At 37.8% G+C, this 17,332-nt stretch overlaps 1 protein-coding gene across 1 annotated transcript; it reads right to left on the bottom strand.

Annotated features, from left to right (window-relative positions):
- Positions 1 to 5,537: 5,537 nt before the first annotated feature.
- LOC124157734 lies at positions 5,538 to 12,493 on the bottom strand. The gene is made up of 3 exons (XM_046532713.1): positions 11,708 to 12,493; positions 8,319 to 8,451; positions 5,538 to 6,378 (listed from the first exon to the last, which is right to left on the bottom strand). Exons 1-3 carry the CDS (start codon positions 12,042 to 12,044, stop codon positions 6,201 to 6,203), a joined length of 648 nt encoding a protein of 215 aa, XP_046388669.1. The 5' UTR covers positions 12,045 to 12,493; the 3' UTR covers positions 5,538 to 6,200.
- Between the last annotated feature and the right edge of the window lie 4,839 nt (positions 12,494 to 17,332).

Raw genomic sequence — 17,332 nt, 5'->3', positions numbered from 1 at the left:
ACTTAGCCACCTCAAAATATCAGTCGGAGAATAAGTCCAAAAATTGTCAAACCAAGATGGTGGAACTTTGACCTCACTAAAAACTTGGAAACAGCATCTCCAGATATTTACAACGTCGGTGATCTTAATGGCAGAGTTAAGTATTTATCCCATGTCATCACATCTGAGAATAGATATTCTTCATCATCATTGATATGAAAATTAAAGATTGGAAGTATATTGCAAGTCAAGAAACAAAGTTTCATTCAATCAGTTTCCCCTGCATTGCGGTTGTTGGTGTATAGAGCAAATGTCAAAGTTCCTCCAAGCCTTTCTGTCATTAAATTACCTATTTTAAAGCAACCTGTTGTGAACACTTTCTACGAAGCTCTTGATTCAAATGGCATAAGTATTGAAAATATACTGCATGTGACAGATCAGCCATGTTTTTCTAAATGTAAAAAATTATAAGCCAGGTAACCCTTTCATGCTTAGCGTAGGGTGGAGCCAACAAGCATTTTCATACGCAGAAGACCTAAATTCAGTCATAGCAGGTGTGGATTTTTCAACGCAAATGACTGAACGTCAGCTATGGCTGTCATGGGGGAATGGAAGTGACTGCTGAGGTAGCAATGGCTTGTGGCATTCTGGCTCAACCAGAGACCCAGCTTAGAGAGACCCTGGTGTCACAACTTGGCAATCAAGCATGATCCTACCACTCATTTATGATCCTCCTCCCAGCAGGAATATCTTGCATCAGAAATGACTTTTTTAAAGGAATAATTTTTGAATACTCCAATTTTTTACACTTTGAAATGAATTTTTTATTGTATTCTGTGCGTAAATAACTTTTAAATGAAATTTTATCGTTACTAGCAATGGATTTCTGGATTTAAGTCTTAGTACCTAAAGTTCACTAACTTTGTTATTATCAATGCTAGAAATGAGTTTAAAATTCCACAATGCTTAAAAAAAAGTTAGTTATGTTTATAGAAGAGTAAATTATTGCAAGTCAAAAGCAATATGTGATTTAAGAACATCACTGACTGATAACAAAATAAGTTGACCGTGGACTCGTACAAAGATAGGGTTATAGGGTCTAGTCCAGTGGCCAGGAACCTCGTTAAGTTGGGTCCCAAATTAGAGGGACGAGAATACCAATGCAACTTCTCAAAAAAGAACACCATATAGAGAGGTTTAAATAATTCTAAGGAAACTCATAGCGTAGCAGGAAAACATTTTCTTCTCGAAGGTGGCGGCAGGAAAGGATTAAAAACCACCTACAGATTTGAGAGGAGTTCAGAGGAGATCAAACGGCTATTTAATGATAGGGAGATGAGCCCAACAGCTCCACAAAATATGAGATCAATGCCTCAAAGATAAAGAGGGGATCCATTAAAGTTGGTTTTGACTTGATTGATCTAGTCAAAGAACAAAGCAATAAGAAGCAAGAAAACTAAGTATGTATTTCATAATCTGAACATTCTTCACATTTTCTGTCAATTTGTAGATCACTTTAGAATGAGATTACCTATTCAGCAAAAATGGAAATTTCAAAAACATCACCTACTGGAATTCTAAGAGTTCTTGCAGAGTGCCACAATTAACTAGGGATAAGGAATTTGCCTTTTCGACTTAATTTAACGAAGAGGGAGAAGATTTTTTGAGCAACATTGTTACCAGGGATGGACAGTTCAATAAATCTGAAACTATAATTTTAAATCGCCAACTGATGGAAAGGGGGCACACTTCATATCCAGTAATTTCTAAAGACAAAATAAATTTGAAAACTTCCCTGAGTCAGGTGTACAGGCATCCCCCGAGTTACGTAAAAGATGCGTTCCGGCAGACTATACGTAAGTCGAACCTTTGCGTTGGCGCTTTAGAAATTGCTGTATAACAAGTTGTATCGTACAGGAATGAGCGCAACCACATACGCCACCACATCCATCGCTAGAACTGCAAATTTTCACGTTGATTGCTGACTTGGGATTTATAAGCGATTTTTCTACAGAAATTAATGAATTTTCCTTCGAGGAATGACAAAAATGGGTCACTTTGTTATTTTTAGCACGTAAAAAACTCTATAACTATTCGATATTTTTTCTACCATAGGTTGTACGAGCGAATATCTACTTCTTCGCGCTCGCATTCGAAAATTAACGTAATCATTTGAAATACGGTTATCGCTTACGTAAGTACGGATTTACGTAAGACGAGACATACGTAACTCGGGGTATGCCTGTATACTCTTTTTCAATCAACACAGTATCCTATTATTGGGATATTTTTATACTTTGGGATGGAATAATCAATAAGTACCTTAAAAAGTTGGCAAATCAAGACAGAATTAGTGCCAAGGAATGCTTGCAAACAGAATTTTTTTTTAATTCTTGATGGTACTAGACCTCACAATGTTAAAAGCTGCTTCATCACAACCTAAAATGTTTCTCAGAGAGCACACATTCAACGATGATGTGCTTAAAGGATACATTAATGAATGATTGACAGCAAAAGCGACAGCCTTAAATTAAGAAGGCATAAAAAACTGATTCCATACAATGAAGTGCCCCTAAATTAATGGAAGTTACTAGGAAAGATAAAACAAATGATTTGAAGTTCGATTTCCAATATATGCCAATGTAGTTTATCTGTACCTCCATTCATTTCGCCATTATTACCAAACAATACTTAATTTCTGAATGACAAGCCCACAGTAACATCACCAAAATAGGGGAATTGCCTCCAATAGACTTTTGCTCTTATTCCACTCCTGGTAGATGCCACTAACACATTCAATGTGGGCCCAATTTTAATTAACCCTTTTACTGCCACCGGGCTGTTGCTGTTAGTGTGCAAAACTGCCAGGGGCCTTATTATTAGACTTTTTCTTCATAATTGATTACATGATCAGCGACTTATTAGACTTTTTCTTCATGATTGTGGCCTTTTCAACGGCTGTAATTTAAGTAAACACCCATATAATCTATCAAAGCTAATTTTTCTAAGCTATAAATAAATCTTTAGTATTGGGAAAAAATCTGTGTATTAAATAAAATTAAGTAGCTTTTAATTTAAGTAGTTTAAAATCTGAAATCGCGCAAATTCTGGAAAATAGCCTTGGCAGTCTTCGCACATCCCACCTGAAATGGGCTGGCAGTGAAAGGGTTAAAGTCATCAAAATCGGCTGTTAATATAAGAAAGAAAAATAGAGGGAGGTTCCCGCACCAAAACTTCCCTTCAAATACTGCTTTTTACAACCGGCACACATGGTTCGAAAGACGGAAGCTTGCTGAAGGCCATACACACGAAGACTCGGAAGTGAATGTTAGTTACGTACAGAGGCAGAGAAAGGGCTCCCAGCCCAACCAGCAGAACATGTCAATAGACGTGCTCCATATCTTGACTTGGACAGGACCACGTCAATTAATGTGCTCCGTGCTGAATGTGTTAAGATATACCCTAGAATCTCATTGCTATGAAAATAGATCAATCATACAAGAGAAGACTAACTGAAATATATCCTGCACAAACATCAACTACACTTAGCTGAACATAGACCAATTACTTTCTGCACTAGCCAGGGTAACTAGATAAAAATTTTCAAATGCAAAACATTTGAAGGGAAAGAGCTGTATATTTTTACAATATCCCAAACAATATATTGATTTAATTTTCATTTGATAAGAAAATAAATCAATACACATCTCTATTTAAAAATTATTATTAATTACATTTTTTATTAGTATTCATACATGCAAAAAATAAACTTCCAACAGCAGCTTTTGGGATTGCAAGATAGGCAAGCAAAAGCCATTATCTCCTCTCATGTAAACCAGAAAATAATATAGGTAGATATTATCTGATATTGGATATTGTCTGATATTGCTCCTGGATATTATCCGATTGCTTTATTTCAGTATTTGAAGCTAAAAGCTTTTGAAAGGCAGATAGCCACACAATTTGGTTTAGTCAGGAAAGGCATGCATACAACATATTAAGAAAAAACCAGCATGATATGAAAGAGATATGACTAATTAAGTCATAAAGATATGAAAGACACATGACTACATTCATACAACTAATAAAGAAACATAACAGACTTAAAGAATAGAGCAAGGTACAATAAGAAGGGTGATTTCTTAGGGTGGTGGATCCAGAAAGAGGCTTCCATTTCAAGAGGTATCCAATTTACACTAGATAAAATGGTTATTTTGTTCAGACCCCACTATTGCTGGGAGGTTACCTATGGTCCCAATCCTGGTACCATCACTGATTCCAGACAAGAAGGAAAACCTATGATGAATGCATGAAAATAATTGAGCTGAAAGAAAAAAGAAGACCCCCAGATGATGCCTTAGTGAAATAAAGGCAATGAAGTATAATAATAGCTACATAAAAAACAGGGCATGTCTAGCTTAGTCCAGATTTCCCATCACCCAGGTATTGGCAATTTTTTTAAGGGTTTTATACCTCAAGTCAATGATAAGTCAATCTATTTGTCACACTATTACACCCTTGTATGCAAATATTCTGGTAGCTTTTTGTGGCTCCATGACACTAAAACTATAGCATAAAGGACTTGTGCAACATAATATGTTAACACAGAATGTATACATAGTAAAGCAGATGGCAATACTGACAATCGCAGAAATAATTCAATACCACAATGCCTTTAGATTGAAAGAATGAAGGAATGCTTCAGTATATAACATCTGCTAAACATATACCTACATATATCATTCAGCGCCAATTCAACAAAAAAAAACACTTATGGTTTCACATTTTGACCAAAATTTGTGTATCAATTCCAATCCACCCACATACCACATAATAAACATCATATGACCATTTTGCAGTTCTTTTAGTAAAGTCCAGTTATTTATGACCTGCCATGGATGGTCTTATGATATAGCAGCAATAAATTAGATGGGAATGCTTTTTGGCCAGTTATTGGTGTGTGACTTCAACTCAAATAGCCTGAATAAGAAATTAAACTCAGAGATAATGAATTTTACAAGATTGGCAAAGAATGTTACTAAACCTTACTTGACATCAATTTTTCCATTCCTCACTAACAATGCTTGATAAAATTGTGAGCATTATATTGTCCTACTGATCACAGAGAATTGTAATATTTCTCTTTAATAGTCAGATACAATCGTATCTCATTTATGAGAAAAAAATATCAGGTCTCCTTAATATTTTTAGAATTGTTGAGCACAATGAATATGGTCAGGGCCATAAAAAAACTGATATGGGCCGAAAATTGCAGAAACTGCGCTTTAAAAATTCAATAAAGCTGCCCATATAAAATTTCACATGTTTAGCAGACAAAATAGGAAAATCCTTAAAGTAAAAGATTTGAGGAACCTTGAATCGCATCTAAAGTTGAATCCCATGGCTGAAACAAAGCACTCAGGGTTAATAGTGGTGATATATACCATATCTGGCAGTGGAAAATGTTTAAAAGCATAAAACCTCAAATAAAATTGGTAACTATGAATATATTTTAAAAGAACTCAAACTCAAATAGGACTTCAGATAGAAGACATCACTTATATGTGAGAAAACATTTATATACTTCATATATACAAAGTTAAAAAGCACTTCATTACAGCTAACAATGTAAACATTTCACACTTTATAAATAATACACATGAAAGTATGTGCATGCATCTTAATCAAGCTGAAAATAAACTCATAAAAATGCATGATCAGCTAATTCAGTCTTATTTGGTAAAAACTTGTCCCTCAATATTTGAGCAACCCTCCCTCTCTAATACTCCACAACAATGCCATTGTGGATGACATCTGTACAACATGAACAAGGAAAACATGAAAGACAATGGATAGAACAGTAATGTTCATGACACATAATCCCTCACTTATAATCATTCCCTGCTTTCATTATTTATAAAGGCTCTTCATCTTAGCAGGTAAGTGAAATGTCATGTCATACATCAATAAAATACAATGTGAGAGAAATGTAAATAACTGATTATTATAATTTTAAATTGGGAGAAGAGTCATACATTAAACTGATAATAAAAAATACTAAGATTGAAATATTTCAAACTAGTCACTTTGCGCATTAATGTGAAACAAAATTGCAGACTGCATGAAAATAATTTCACATATCAACAGCGTGTGAAATCAGATGCCAAACAGTTTTGAGCACACCAGTTATTACTATGCAATCACATCGCATCCCTGGTCATTTAGATTCCTGTTATTCTGATCTTTTTCATCATATTGAGCACTTGAAGTCCAGGGAATGGGCATGATGGAAAGAAGTTGTAACAGCCCGTCCCCTCCACACCGGAGATGAGCAGGCCCATGTGAGCAGCAAAGTGATATTTGGATGGAGTCTCAGCTCTGGTACTGATGCTGGTTTCTCTGAGAAATGGAAACCAAGCATATCAATTGGTGATGTTTGATTAATTAATACCACAATGAGAGAGCATTTCACCATGTTTTTCAATAAAAATCATCCAAAAGATACAGATGATGGCAAAAATTGTCCATGATCAAACAGTAGTATAAAATATCAGATTTCACAAACAAATTTGACAACCATCAAGCCATGATCAAAGTTCTATCTGTTTTTAGAATGGCAGTAATTGTTTTACTTATTTAAACTGGAATCCATGACAGTATTCCTATAATAATATGGAAGTACAAGCTGAGGCACAAAAGTTCAAGGCCTTGGAAGAGAGATGTATTTGGAGCAGGTGATGAAGGATGTATAATAAAAGCATTATACTTTTGTTAAAAGATAAGCTATTAGGAGGATTGAGAAGAGAGCTGTGTCTTATGCGGTACGGTCTCTGTGCTTTATGGTGCCCGCAACTCACCTATGTGCCTGGTGATAACTATCAACTCATTAACTTATTTTTACAACTGTAGCAGATGGCACTGGCATGCATATGAAACTCCACTCTCATGATTATGTGTATCCATAATATCTCATTGGGTTTTCTTAATGAAAATATGGGTTATTTACATACTAGTTATTATACCTTCATGCAAAAAATGGTGTACTTTGCACTTCTCACAATGCATTGAGCATATTCACCCATGATCCCGAAACATATGTATTTGCAATCTTTTCAATAGAATAGATTTTATTTTTCTCTTATCTTGAACTCATTTAATTAATAATTAAATAATTCCTAGATTATAGGTTATATATAATGCAAAAAAATAGAATAGAAGAATAGTAGAATAGTGAAGGCACTAGGCCACCGTAGGCTGTTCAAATTCAATTCTTCTTCCTGAGCAATCAACTTTGAATGGTACATTAAGTAGGTATATTCATTTTCATCCTACTTCACTATCTAAAAACTTGACTTGCTGTAGGCAAGATCTTCCAACAACCTTTTAGTTTCAGTGTTTCATATGTGGCTCCCAAGAACCAAATTTATTTTCTGTTTTAAATCAAAAAGCACCTGTTTCATAATTTTTAGCCTGAAAATAAATGAGCCTTTTCATGGAATAGTTTTGGACATTTAAATCTCATCTTAAGTCATTAGAGTACATATGAAGTTAATATACATATATCTCAAATCTAGCCCAATAGCCAAACAGCCCAGAACTATACATAATATTTTTCCCATACAAACATCAAATTATTGAAATATTTACCTACAGGATCTCTTAGAAAACATGACCACTCTGTGGAGATCTCAGAATTTGAGGAAGAAATTTGGATCTACCATGGTCTAAAAATGCAAAAGTAAAATGTGAATAATTAATTGTACATATGCCTAATACTAATGTTGAAGTAGTTGTATGTAATATTGTTGCTTTTAATATAACATTTTATCTAACCAGTTGGTCGATGAGTTAGGCTGTACTATCCAGGGACAAAGCTAAGAATTAAGGCTAGGGGGGGTTTTAGGCACAATTAATACTTACGGGTGTGGGGGTATTGCATACCCATCAGGGTAAGCAGGAGTTGCGGGGGCCCTCCAGAAAATTTTTAAGAATAGTGGTTGAAAATGGCAAAATTCTGAGGGATATTTGATTAATCCTAACATTATTCTATAAGTAATACGGATCCAAATGAGTAAAATGGATTAAACTTTAAAATTTCTCTGAGCTCTGGGGGGGTTTTATCCCCCAAAACCCCTCCCTCGCTGTTCCACTCGTACTATCAACAGTTAAGAGAAAATAATAATAAGAAAGGATCAGTAAATCCATGACGCCGAAGCAGAAGGAATTTCAGACAGATCCTCAAATATGAATGCCATTTGCTCCAAATAGTGCCTCTAGGTACTTAAAGAGTCAAAGAAGAAAAACAGGAACTACATAAATGATTCGTAATCAGTACAAACCTTATAAGAGAAAGTAAGGCCCTCTCAGACTCTGTCAGCTTGTCTTTGTTAGGCGTTGCATTCAATTCACATATCAACTTTGGCAAGCATGAATTCTTCATTGTATCCAACAGCTTTGCACGTAGTGATGCATCTGAATGGAGATGAGAAGAGACAGATAAAAATGAATGATGAATAAAAAAACTGAAGTTCAACTACACACAGGGAATGGCACACACAATTACAAAACAATGTTTGCAAACACAAGTAAATTCAAGCCAAATAAATTTATCTTTTAATGAAATACTTGACAATTTAACCATCAAATTAAAAGTCAATATGCCTATCTACAATGGGCATAATTCATAAATCACAATAATTCATGAGTGAGAAGGCCAAATCCCATCCCTCTGTGTGTATAAGACCAGGGGTGTATCCAGGATTTCTTTCTGAGGGGTTACAAGCAAGGCCATATCCAGGATTTTGTTCTGGGGGGGCACAAGGATACCTCGTAATACAAAACAAACACAATGATAATGGGACCGTAATAAAAATCTTGCATATTTTTTAATGGTCTGGGGAGGCACAGATCCGCCTATGTATAAGACTCAGCCTTATGTATAGTCAATCCGAGTACATCTGAAGCATGATAAGTGTCAGTGTAGTGCATTGTGTGTCCCAGTAATTCTGGAAGTGTGCGGCAGATACTGCAATTTACCATAGCTGTACATCCAAGAGGCAAAAACTACAGGAAGGCATTACATATGTGAGAATAGAAAAAGGTTTAAAAAAATACCTCAGGTAACTTCTGAAGAAAAAAAAATGAAAGCAAGTGCTACAATGATGAGGCATGATGTAATAACTCAACTATCTCCAGCTCCTCCTTGATTTTGAATGTACGTTTAATGATTTTGAGTTCTAAAAATCAAGTTTTCAGTATCAAAAATTCCCAAAATTTTCCGGGGAGGACCCCTGACCCCCTTGACGTGGGGTGTTTTCCAATTACTCCAGAAGGGCCCTGAAATCTCTGGTATACCCCTCCATTTGAAAATCCTGACTACACTACTGCTTACCTTGTTGGAGGAATGTTTAAGATTTCAAAATATGGGAAGAAATCCAAAGACCTATGGCCACTGCATCTTTGCACCCTCATTCCACTCCTTTTTCCCCCTCTATAAATTTTTTTAAACACCTGTCCCCAACAAAACCCCTACTCCAATCATGATTTACATTCACTAATTTCCTTTCTTTTGCTGCTCCTGAACCTCACCATGTCCTCTTTTCAGGGTCAATGTTTGCGAGAGATGGATTGACTATCACAATTCAGTATTTTGTCTCATTGCACAAGTGGAAGTTTTCAGAAGGATCGTCTGGTCCTTGATTGTTGTTGCCATGATCAACTCAAAATGCATTGGCTGATACTTAGGTTTCATATTTGTTTCATGAGGAGTTCCCCTCACTCGATGTCACCTGCAAATGTCCTCAACAGAGTGCAATGTTAAGAAACCTCTGTTTGGAACACGTTATGCCCAAGATATAAGGGCTAAAATTTTATTCTTCTGCTTGGTAAATAAATTTCAAGTAATTAAGGACCATCAGTTTTTCATATGAGGAATGTAAATGATTTTAGATAGCAGGTGATATTAGTACTCATCAAAGAATTACAGCAACAATAAGAGAGAAAATATTTTCTCTACTATAATTTTTTCAGTTGCCGCCATTATTTGAAATTCGTCCCACTTTAAACATAATTGTACAACATTGAAGGCAAGAAAAATTCATTTCAAGGAAAACTACACAAATCACAGCTTCAGTAAATAGTAACAAATAATCCACCAAAATGTACTGTATTCATTCTATTCATCCACCTATTAGAGATATGCTCTTAAAATTACTTCATGCATCCTACATTTGGGTTTTCCCTACAATTAGGCACTGTCCACAAGGGCGTACCCCGGATCAAAACTAGAGGGGGGAAAGCCGTGGTTGCTCAATTTGTAACACAGAAAAGGTTATGAAATAAAAATTTCAAGAAAATGATAACCGCGCTTGGTTTTTTTGAATTATTTGTTCTGAAAAATATTTTTATTTTAATTAGATATTTAATACTATTATCACTTTTCTAGGATTTAAAGAATTTTTTTTTCAAAACTTTCGTTTTGAACTAAATTTACTATTGCTTCTAGTGGGGGGGGGGCAGCTGCCCCCTATTGCTGGTTATGCCCATGACTGCCCAATGTCCATGTCTTCTACTTGGCATATTACCTGCAGTTTTACCAAAAATTAAAGTTTTTCGTAATAATTAATGAAAATCAGAGAAAAATGAAATTTTAAGTAGTAAAACAGCATGAAGAGGAATTCAACTCATAAGTTTTTCTGCGAAAAAAAAGTAGCAGCTTTTATTGGAAAAACGTAAACATCTATAAACGATTTTTTTAGGAAAAAAGATTAATAACAGGTACTTGTGTCATAAAATATAAAATTAAATTAAAATGATTCAGTGCTTCACAGAACTCATAAATAATGACCCATAAAAATGAAACCAAATAGCTAATTATACACCATTGCTTTAACTAATTTTTCTGCAGATGACGAAGGGCATACAAAATACCCAGATGGCTAACCACTATCTTGATCACAGTTAATGCACTTTCCTCATCCGTCAGCATATTTTATGTTTTTCATAGTACTCTGTTAAATTTTTCAGGTGAATATGGTATAAATTTGTCTATCTGTGGCCCAATTGCTCTCCCCAAGTTCCTTAGCCCTGTTACTGCCGTTTTTATCATTTTGAGATGCCTTCGTATCCATAGGCACTAAATATTTTTTATAGCAGCAGCATATTCCGTAAGTATTTCTAATTATAAAAAAACTCAGTAATATTTTCATTCGTAGCCCACCTCTATTATCATTTAAAGAAAATGGTAATAAAAAGTCAACCGTGAAGAGCCGAAAGCGATATAATTTTTCGTGGTACGACGACCTAGGCGAGTGACGTTCTAACGTACCTCATCAGGTGAAAGTAAAAGTGAAATTGCACGTCACTGACATGTATGAAAAAATCGCTTAGAGAGGTTAATTACGTAATCTTTCCCTGCAGGCAGAATGGGAGCCTCCCTACATTTGGAAACGTAATCCACAGGGTGTTATTGCGTGACATTTAGATGTATTTGTCAACAGGAAATCAAATGAACTGCAGATCGCTGACCATTTATTCCTTTGCATTGTTCACGCGATCATTATGCACGACAATAGTGGCGAATTAACGATGAAGAGAGGCAGAAACCAACCGATTCGCTCCTAGGACTGCGGAAATAAATTCTGAAATTCCCGCGCAAAATTTAATATTTAGGTTATCGTTGAAACACTTGATTCTTCAATTTACCTAAGCGGTGAATCATTCAACTTACGCAGTGCATCCATGGCAGCATGGGTCTCTTCGTCATCTTCCTCGAGCTGAGTGTTTTTCTTCCGATTACGATGTTTTCCGACGAGGGTGGCCATCCCCATGCTCGAAGGTTTATCTCCGCCTTCGGTGCTCTGCCCAAGGGACGACGTCTTCAAATCTGAAAACTTTGAGGTGGAATCCATTCGGGACAACGAATTTTTGCGAAAAGTCGGACTGTTTGAGGTGATATCAATACCGCTCACAGCTCGCACGACGTTTGCTATCAGCCAGTAGCAATCCCCGGTCATTATTAAGACCAGAGAAAACACAAGTAGCGCTCGAAGGGTCGTTCTTTCCATTATTGCAATTTGAAAAACACTTTCATCACAAAACAAAAAATATTGGTGATATCCGAAAAGTCGAGTTGTTGATATGCTGCCTAACGTCGATGTATTTGTTGTCCACCTTTGCACCTTGGAAACGCAATTTCCTTTGCACGTTAAGCAACAGTAACGTCGTGGCTATTGTGAAAATTCGCTCCGAATGTTTTCTCACTGGAATTATCCCCTGTCCAAGCACATGCAGCGGCCTTCGAAGACACAAACAATCATCAAGACACTCACTCGGAGGCACCTTGAAACTCACTTACATATAGATTCGATTTAACGCGAAAAAATACCGAGACTTGAGCCTATCAGGACATATCCTCATACACTGATTTATAAAATTCGTCCAGCAAGTCTGGCTCACGATGGGAAACCATGGTTTCTGAATGAGCGAACTTGCTTTCAGTCTTCCCCCTCTTTCCTCACTGCCCCACTCCCGCCCCGCCACACACCTTCCCCTCTTTCCCCTTCCGCGACCTACTTCACCACTTGTGTTTTTCGTCGCCCACCATCACGCCCGTCAGCTGCTATCGACGCACCAGAAAGGTTGTCGCTGCACAAGACCTGCACCTTTCCTGCCAATAAAAAGTGCAGACAGAAAATGCGAGACGTACATACTTCCATCAGGGTGAAAAGAAACGATCGGACGTCTAGAATGACGCAACGATATTAACGTCGCGGGGAGTTACTTCATCCCGTGACCGCAAGACTTGATTCCTGCAGACGCCGTCGTTTCCTTCGGAAACCTCTCCGCTATCGTTGAGTCGGTCCCGAGGTGGTCGCGTTCCTCTCTTCGCATACCTTATTTCTCGCCATAAACGCCGTTTCAGATGCAGTGGGAGAGCAAGGATAGCGTGCGACCTTGCGCGGGAAAAGTGATGAGGAGGACCGGTTTACAACGCTCCACAACCGACGAGGACTCCGTCAGTCCCCAAGGATAATACCATAGCAGAATTTCTGTCAGCCGATTGAGTCAAGCTGAAGAGATTTTGATGAGGGAGAGCAGCCAGCACCTTCAATAATTTGCATGACTCTATCAGTAACTCAGCGGTGGTAACGATGAAACTGCGGCGCCGGCCACCACTTTTGCGGTAAAAACATCTCTCATTGTTAAATATGACACTGCAGTGATAAGTTAAAAATGAAAATATTTACTTCTATAAGGGACCACGACGGAAAAAAACAATAGAAAATAAACCAGGAAGATTGCGCAAGCTCTGAAATGGGTGTCGGAGAAAAGTTAATTTGAGAAAGAACACAATACTCGGTGATCGGGTTGGTGTGGTGGCTAGAGTGTTGGCTTCCCACGCGGCGGGCTCGGGTTCAAATCCCGGCAGTGGCAGAGAATTTTCAGAGACTGCCCGATCCCTGCTTGAATGTTGTGTGGAGGACATTTCAAGCGCAACACTCCGTCCGTCGGATGGGACGTTAAGCCGTGGTCCCCTTGGCGCCTTTCGTTAAGAGCAGGCTAATGCCGACGCCGGGTTTCTCTCCACCCTTCTTTCCACACCCTTTCCTCATGGCGCAAATGACCTCAACTGTCGGTCGCCTCCTCCAAATACCATACCATAACACAATATTCATTGCTTTGGCCTATTGAGTCAAAGATGAGAAAATGCGCAAAAATGACCAAGACGGCTGGAGGAGAAAATAAAAACATAGGCAACTACGAAATCGCACCGGTACAGACATCTTGGAATTATTTGATCATCAAATACGAACAGAAACACTGATAAATTCCGCATTTTTTCTCGTTTCAGGTGTCGGCACTTGCTGCAATCACCACGGCAGAGTGGAATGGCATCAAGGTAGAGAGGAACCCATATAATGATAGCATGCTGATTGATGAAGCCGAGTAGGTCGGCTGTTCGGAGAATAAGTGTGGAATGTAACAGTGCTTCAGTGTCAAAATGAAAACTGGGACCCACATACGTTTTTGAGCTCGCGTGAATGGCAAAAAAGAGAAAGCCCTAAAGCAATGCAGAAAGTGTTTTCATTTAAATTGAAAGGTTTCCTTTCGTTAACACAACTTCACTGAACAGGTAATACAATGCATACCTATGTAGAGAAAATATAAAGCGGGTATTTTCAATCAAGGATTTAAACATGATGATGATTCACCTTCATGGTTTTTAAGTGCAAGCAAAAATTTCGGTAAGCAAATATTTGGAAATTTTTTCCAAAAGAACCGAAGAAGTTAACACACAATAATCCACCCGGTTTAAATATTTTTCATGTTTTCGAGCGTTGACCTAAATTTCCAAATATCCTCTGGATGAACCACGACTGTCGTACTGTTTTCTGAGACAATTTAAATCGCTAGATTTTCTTCAGCAATCTCCCTTAACATAAAGACACCGCAATCAATGAAATTATACGAGCGAAAGCGGTACTATGCATGTGCTTATCTTTAATACTTGCAAATATGTTGTTATCAAAACACTAGTAAAGTCGTGATGTTACATATTGATAGTCATCCGTTTATTATTCTATTTAAACCTTTAAGCCCATCTAAGACATTTAGTGAAATTTCAGTAATTTCTCCTATCCTTCTCTCGGGATTGTAAGAATTTTAGTTTACTGATCCTTTCCTATCATTATTTTCTCTTCGGAACTATTGATTTTCTCATTTCTTATCTTCTGTATGACTTCCTCATTTATTTCTTATCTTCTAAATGACTTCCTCATTTATTATCTGTTGCACCGTTTCATCGCGATCTTTTCGATTATTAAACCTTTTCGTTTTTACCTTATCACAGGAATGTCATGTGTCACAGAATCAGAAGCAAGGAACTTTTAGCTTTGGAACAGTGGATGATACAGCCTAACTCCTTGACCAACTGATTAGGTGAAACATTATGTTAAATACAACAATATTAAATACAACTACTTCGACAATATTATTAGGCACACAATCAATCATTTATTCGCTACTTTTGCATTGTCAGACCACGTCAAACCTCTATGGAGAGGAAGTGATAGGAGGCAGTGGCGCAGCGAGGGGGTTTTGGGGGATAAACCCCCCCCCCCCAAAGCTCAGAGAGTTTTTTAATTTTAATCCATTTTACTTGATTGGATTGATATTACTAATATAATAGTGTAAGGATTAATAAAATATTCCTCAGAAAGCCGTAAAACTCACCATTTTGAACCATTTATCTTAAAGTTCCGCAATTTATTAATCTCGCACCTACCTTTTATCCTCGTGGGTATTTCATTCCGCATCACACCCCGGTATTAGTTGCACCTAAACCCCCCCAGCCTTAATTCCTAGCTGCGCCCCTGATAGGAGGGAGCAAGGAATAGGGGGGAACAAAATCCCCAGAAACCATGATTTTCGAGAGCTTGCGGAGGGCCCCGGCCGTCACATCAGTGTTTAGACCCTCTACCAGACCCTAATTTCGGCGGCTCTTATTTAACACTTACAGAACACTGTTAGTACACAGTTCACCAATCATAAATCCATATAGTTTAAAAACCCGAATGGTAAACAGCATCCCTACATTTATACATTTCCAAAGCTAGTTCCATCAATTCCCTAATGCCCGTTTTCCTTGAAATCCTCCTTTATCTGAACCATACACTCCCTTGGCCTTCCTAGGGATATTTTTCCTTCACTAATTTACTTAGCTATATTCCTCACGTAATTGATGCGTCTTATGGCATGGCCCATAGGCCAATCCTTCCCCATCGAATGACACTCTACGGTTCCCTTTCTTCTCCAATTCCTCTACTTCACCAATATATGCGGCTCATCAAAACTTTCGACCATGACCACGCTTAACAACAGATCAAGTATAACAATTCTTGACGTTTCGGTCAACCTCACATTTTTCTGGGACTAGAAATAAAAGAATAAAATTGGTAGCAAGCCCGATTAGGGTACATACGTTGATGGAAAAATATTGGTGAATATTAATTTTTCGAGCAATCGATATTTAATTCGGAATGAAAAGCTCGAATTTTCTACAGAAATCGAAATTTGATTCAATAGATCGATTAATCGAAAAAAAATAGACGAATCGTTTCTCGTAAAAAATACAGTGTGGACCAAAACAAGTTTTTTACTAATTCGAAAAACACTCAGAATAGTTCTTGGTGAGGTAGAAAAAAATCTACATGTTTGAATTATTATCAGTTAAAATTTACAATTGCACACACATAAAGTTTTGGGGTCACCGCTTGGAGTCATTCGGCTTCACTACAATTTTTAAGAAAGATCAACGGATTATGATGCTTTCTTGACGATTGAGGGCGTACCTCTCCAATTTTACCGCTTTTCTTTAGACGGACTCTTTTAGTCTTTCACATGGGATAGATGGCGCTATCGTAGGACGGCAGTGACGCTGCCGAGATCGAAAACGAAATTCGTCAAGATCGAATTGAAAAATCGAGTTTGGGTCGAAACTCGAAGATCAATGCTCGAGGTCTATTTCCTCGATCTTTGACTATTACACCTTGATTTCCGACTTCGAAATCGATTTTTCCATCACTAGGTACACTTGGGAGTACGGCTCACGACACGAAGCTCGGTCACACGCACGCCACGCGGGTTCTTCTCGTTCGCTGGGAAAGGTGAATTGGTGAAAGTGGACAAGCCACGCTCGGCCGGCTTTCTTGCACTGACCTCCATTTGTGGTGCTCGCCCGTTCCCTATTCGAGTTCCGACTGCTGCGAGCACCAATAGAGCAAGCAGACGGCAGCGTGCCGTAACGCGCACCGAGTCGACTTCCTCATGCCACGGGGGAAATTCCATACGCGGACGACGGCGAACACTCGACTGGACGACTATTACGAAGTTCTTACATAATAATAGATCTTTGAAACGCAGGTGATTATTATTCTGAAGGCAGCGGCAATAAGGAAATGCATTTCAATCTCGACTGTTCGCGTGTAAATGCCGTACAAATCTTTTAAAGCTACGGTTGGAAGAGAAAATGTAAGTACACGACTCGGGGCGGTGAAAGATTGGAGCCAGTATTCTTAGCACGACCGATAGTCCGAAAGCGTGTCACGCTTTCATTGGTTTCGGACAACAGCGGTGATCCACCTGCTTTCGGGAAAAGTGCACAAACAGCGCTATGGGATCAGTAGCCCGTGACCACTCGAATATCGAGCTGAAATTCCATTACATTTCACATATTTTCCAAACCATTTTCACAATTTTCTAGAGTAGGCATTATGTATTTTACGGCATAGTCACATTTTCAGTTGAGTGACAAGTATGATTAAAGGGTCGCAAGGACAAATCCAACTAAAAG

The sequence above is a fragment of the Ischnura elegans genome, chromosome 4 (genome assembly GCF_921293095.1).
Source record: "Ischnura elegans chromosome 4, ioIscEleg1.1, whole genome shotgun sequence".
Lineage (NCBI taxonomy): Eukaryota > Metazoa > Arthropoda > Insecta > Odonata > Coenagrionidae > Ischnura > Ischnura elegans.
The sequence above is the reverse complement of the archived record's forward strand: the minus strand, read 5'-3'. Positions and strand labels throughout refer to the sequence as shown.

Bases quoted from the DNA above. Each gene is read 5' to 3' on its own strand.
- LOC124157734 (XM_046532713.1), bottom strand. From the start codon at position 12,044: ATGGAAAGAACGACCCTTCGAGCGCTACTTGTGTTTTCTCTGGTCTTA. The intron at 8,452-11,707 runs GTAAGTTGAATG...ATCTCCATTCAG, and splicing joins TGCTGCCATGGATGCACTGC to ATGCATCACTACGTGCAAAG. The intron at 6,379-8,318 runs GTTTGTACTGAT...TCCATTTCTCAG, and splicing joins GCCTTACTTTCTCTTATAAG to AGAAACCAGCATCAGTACCA.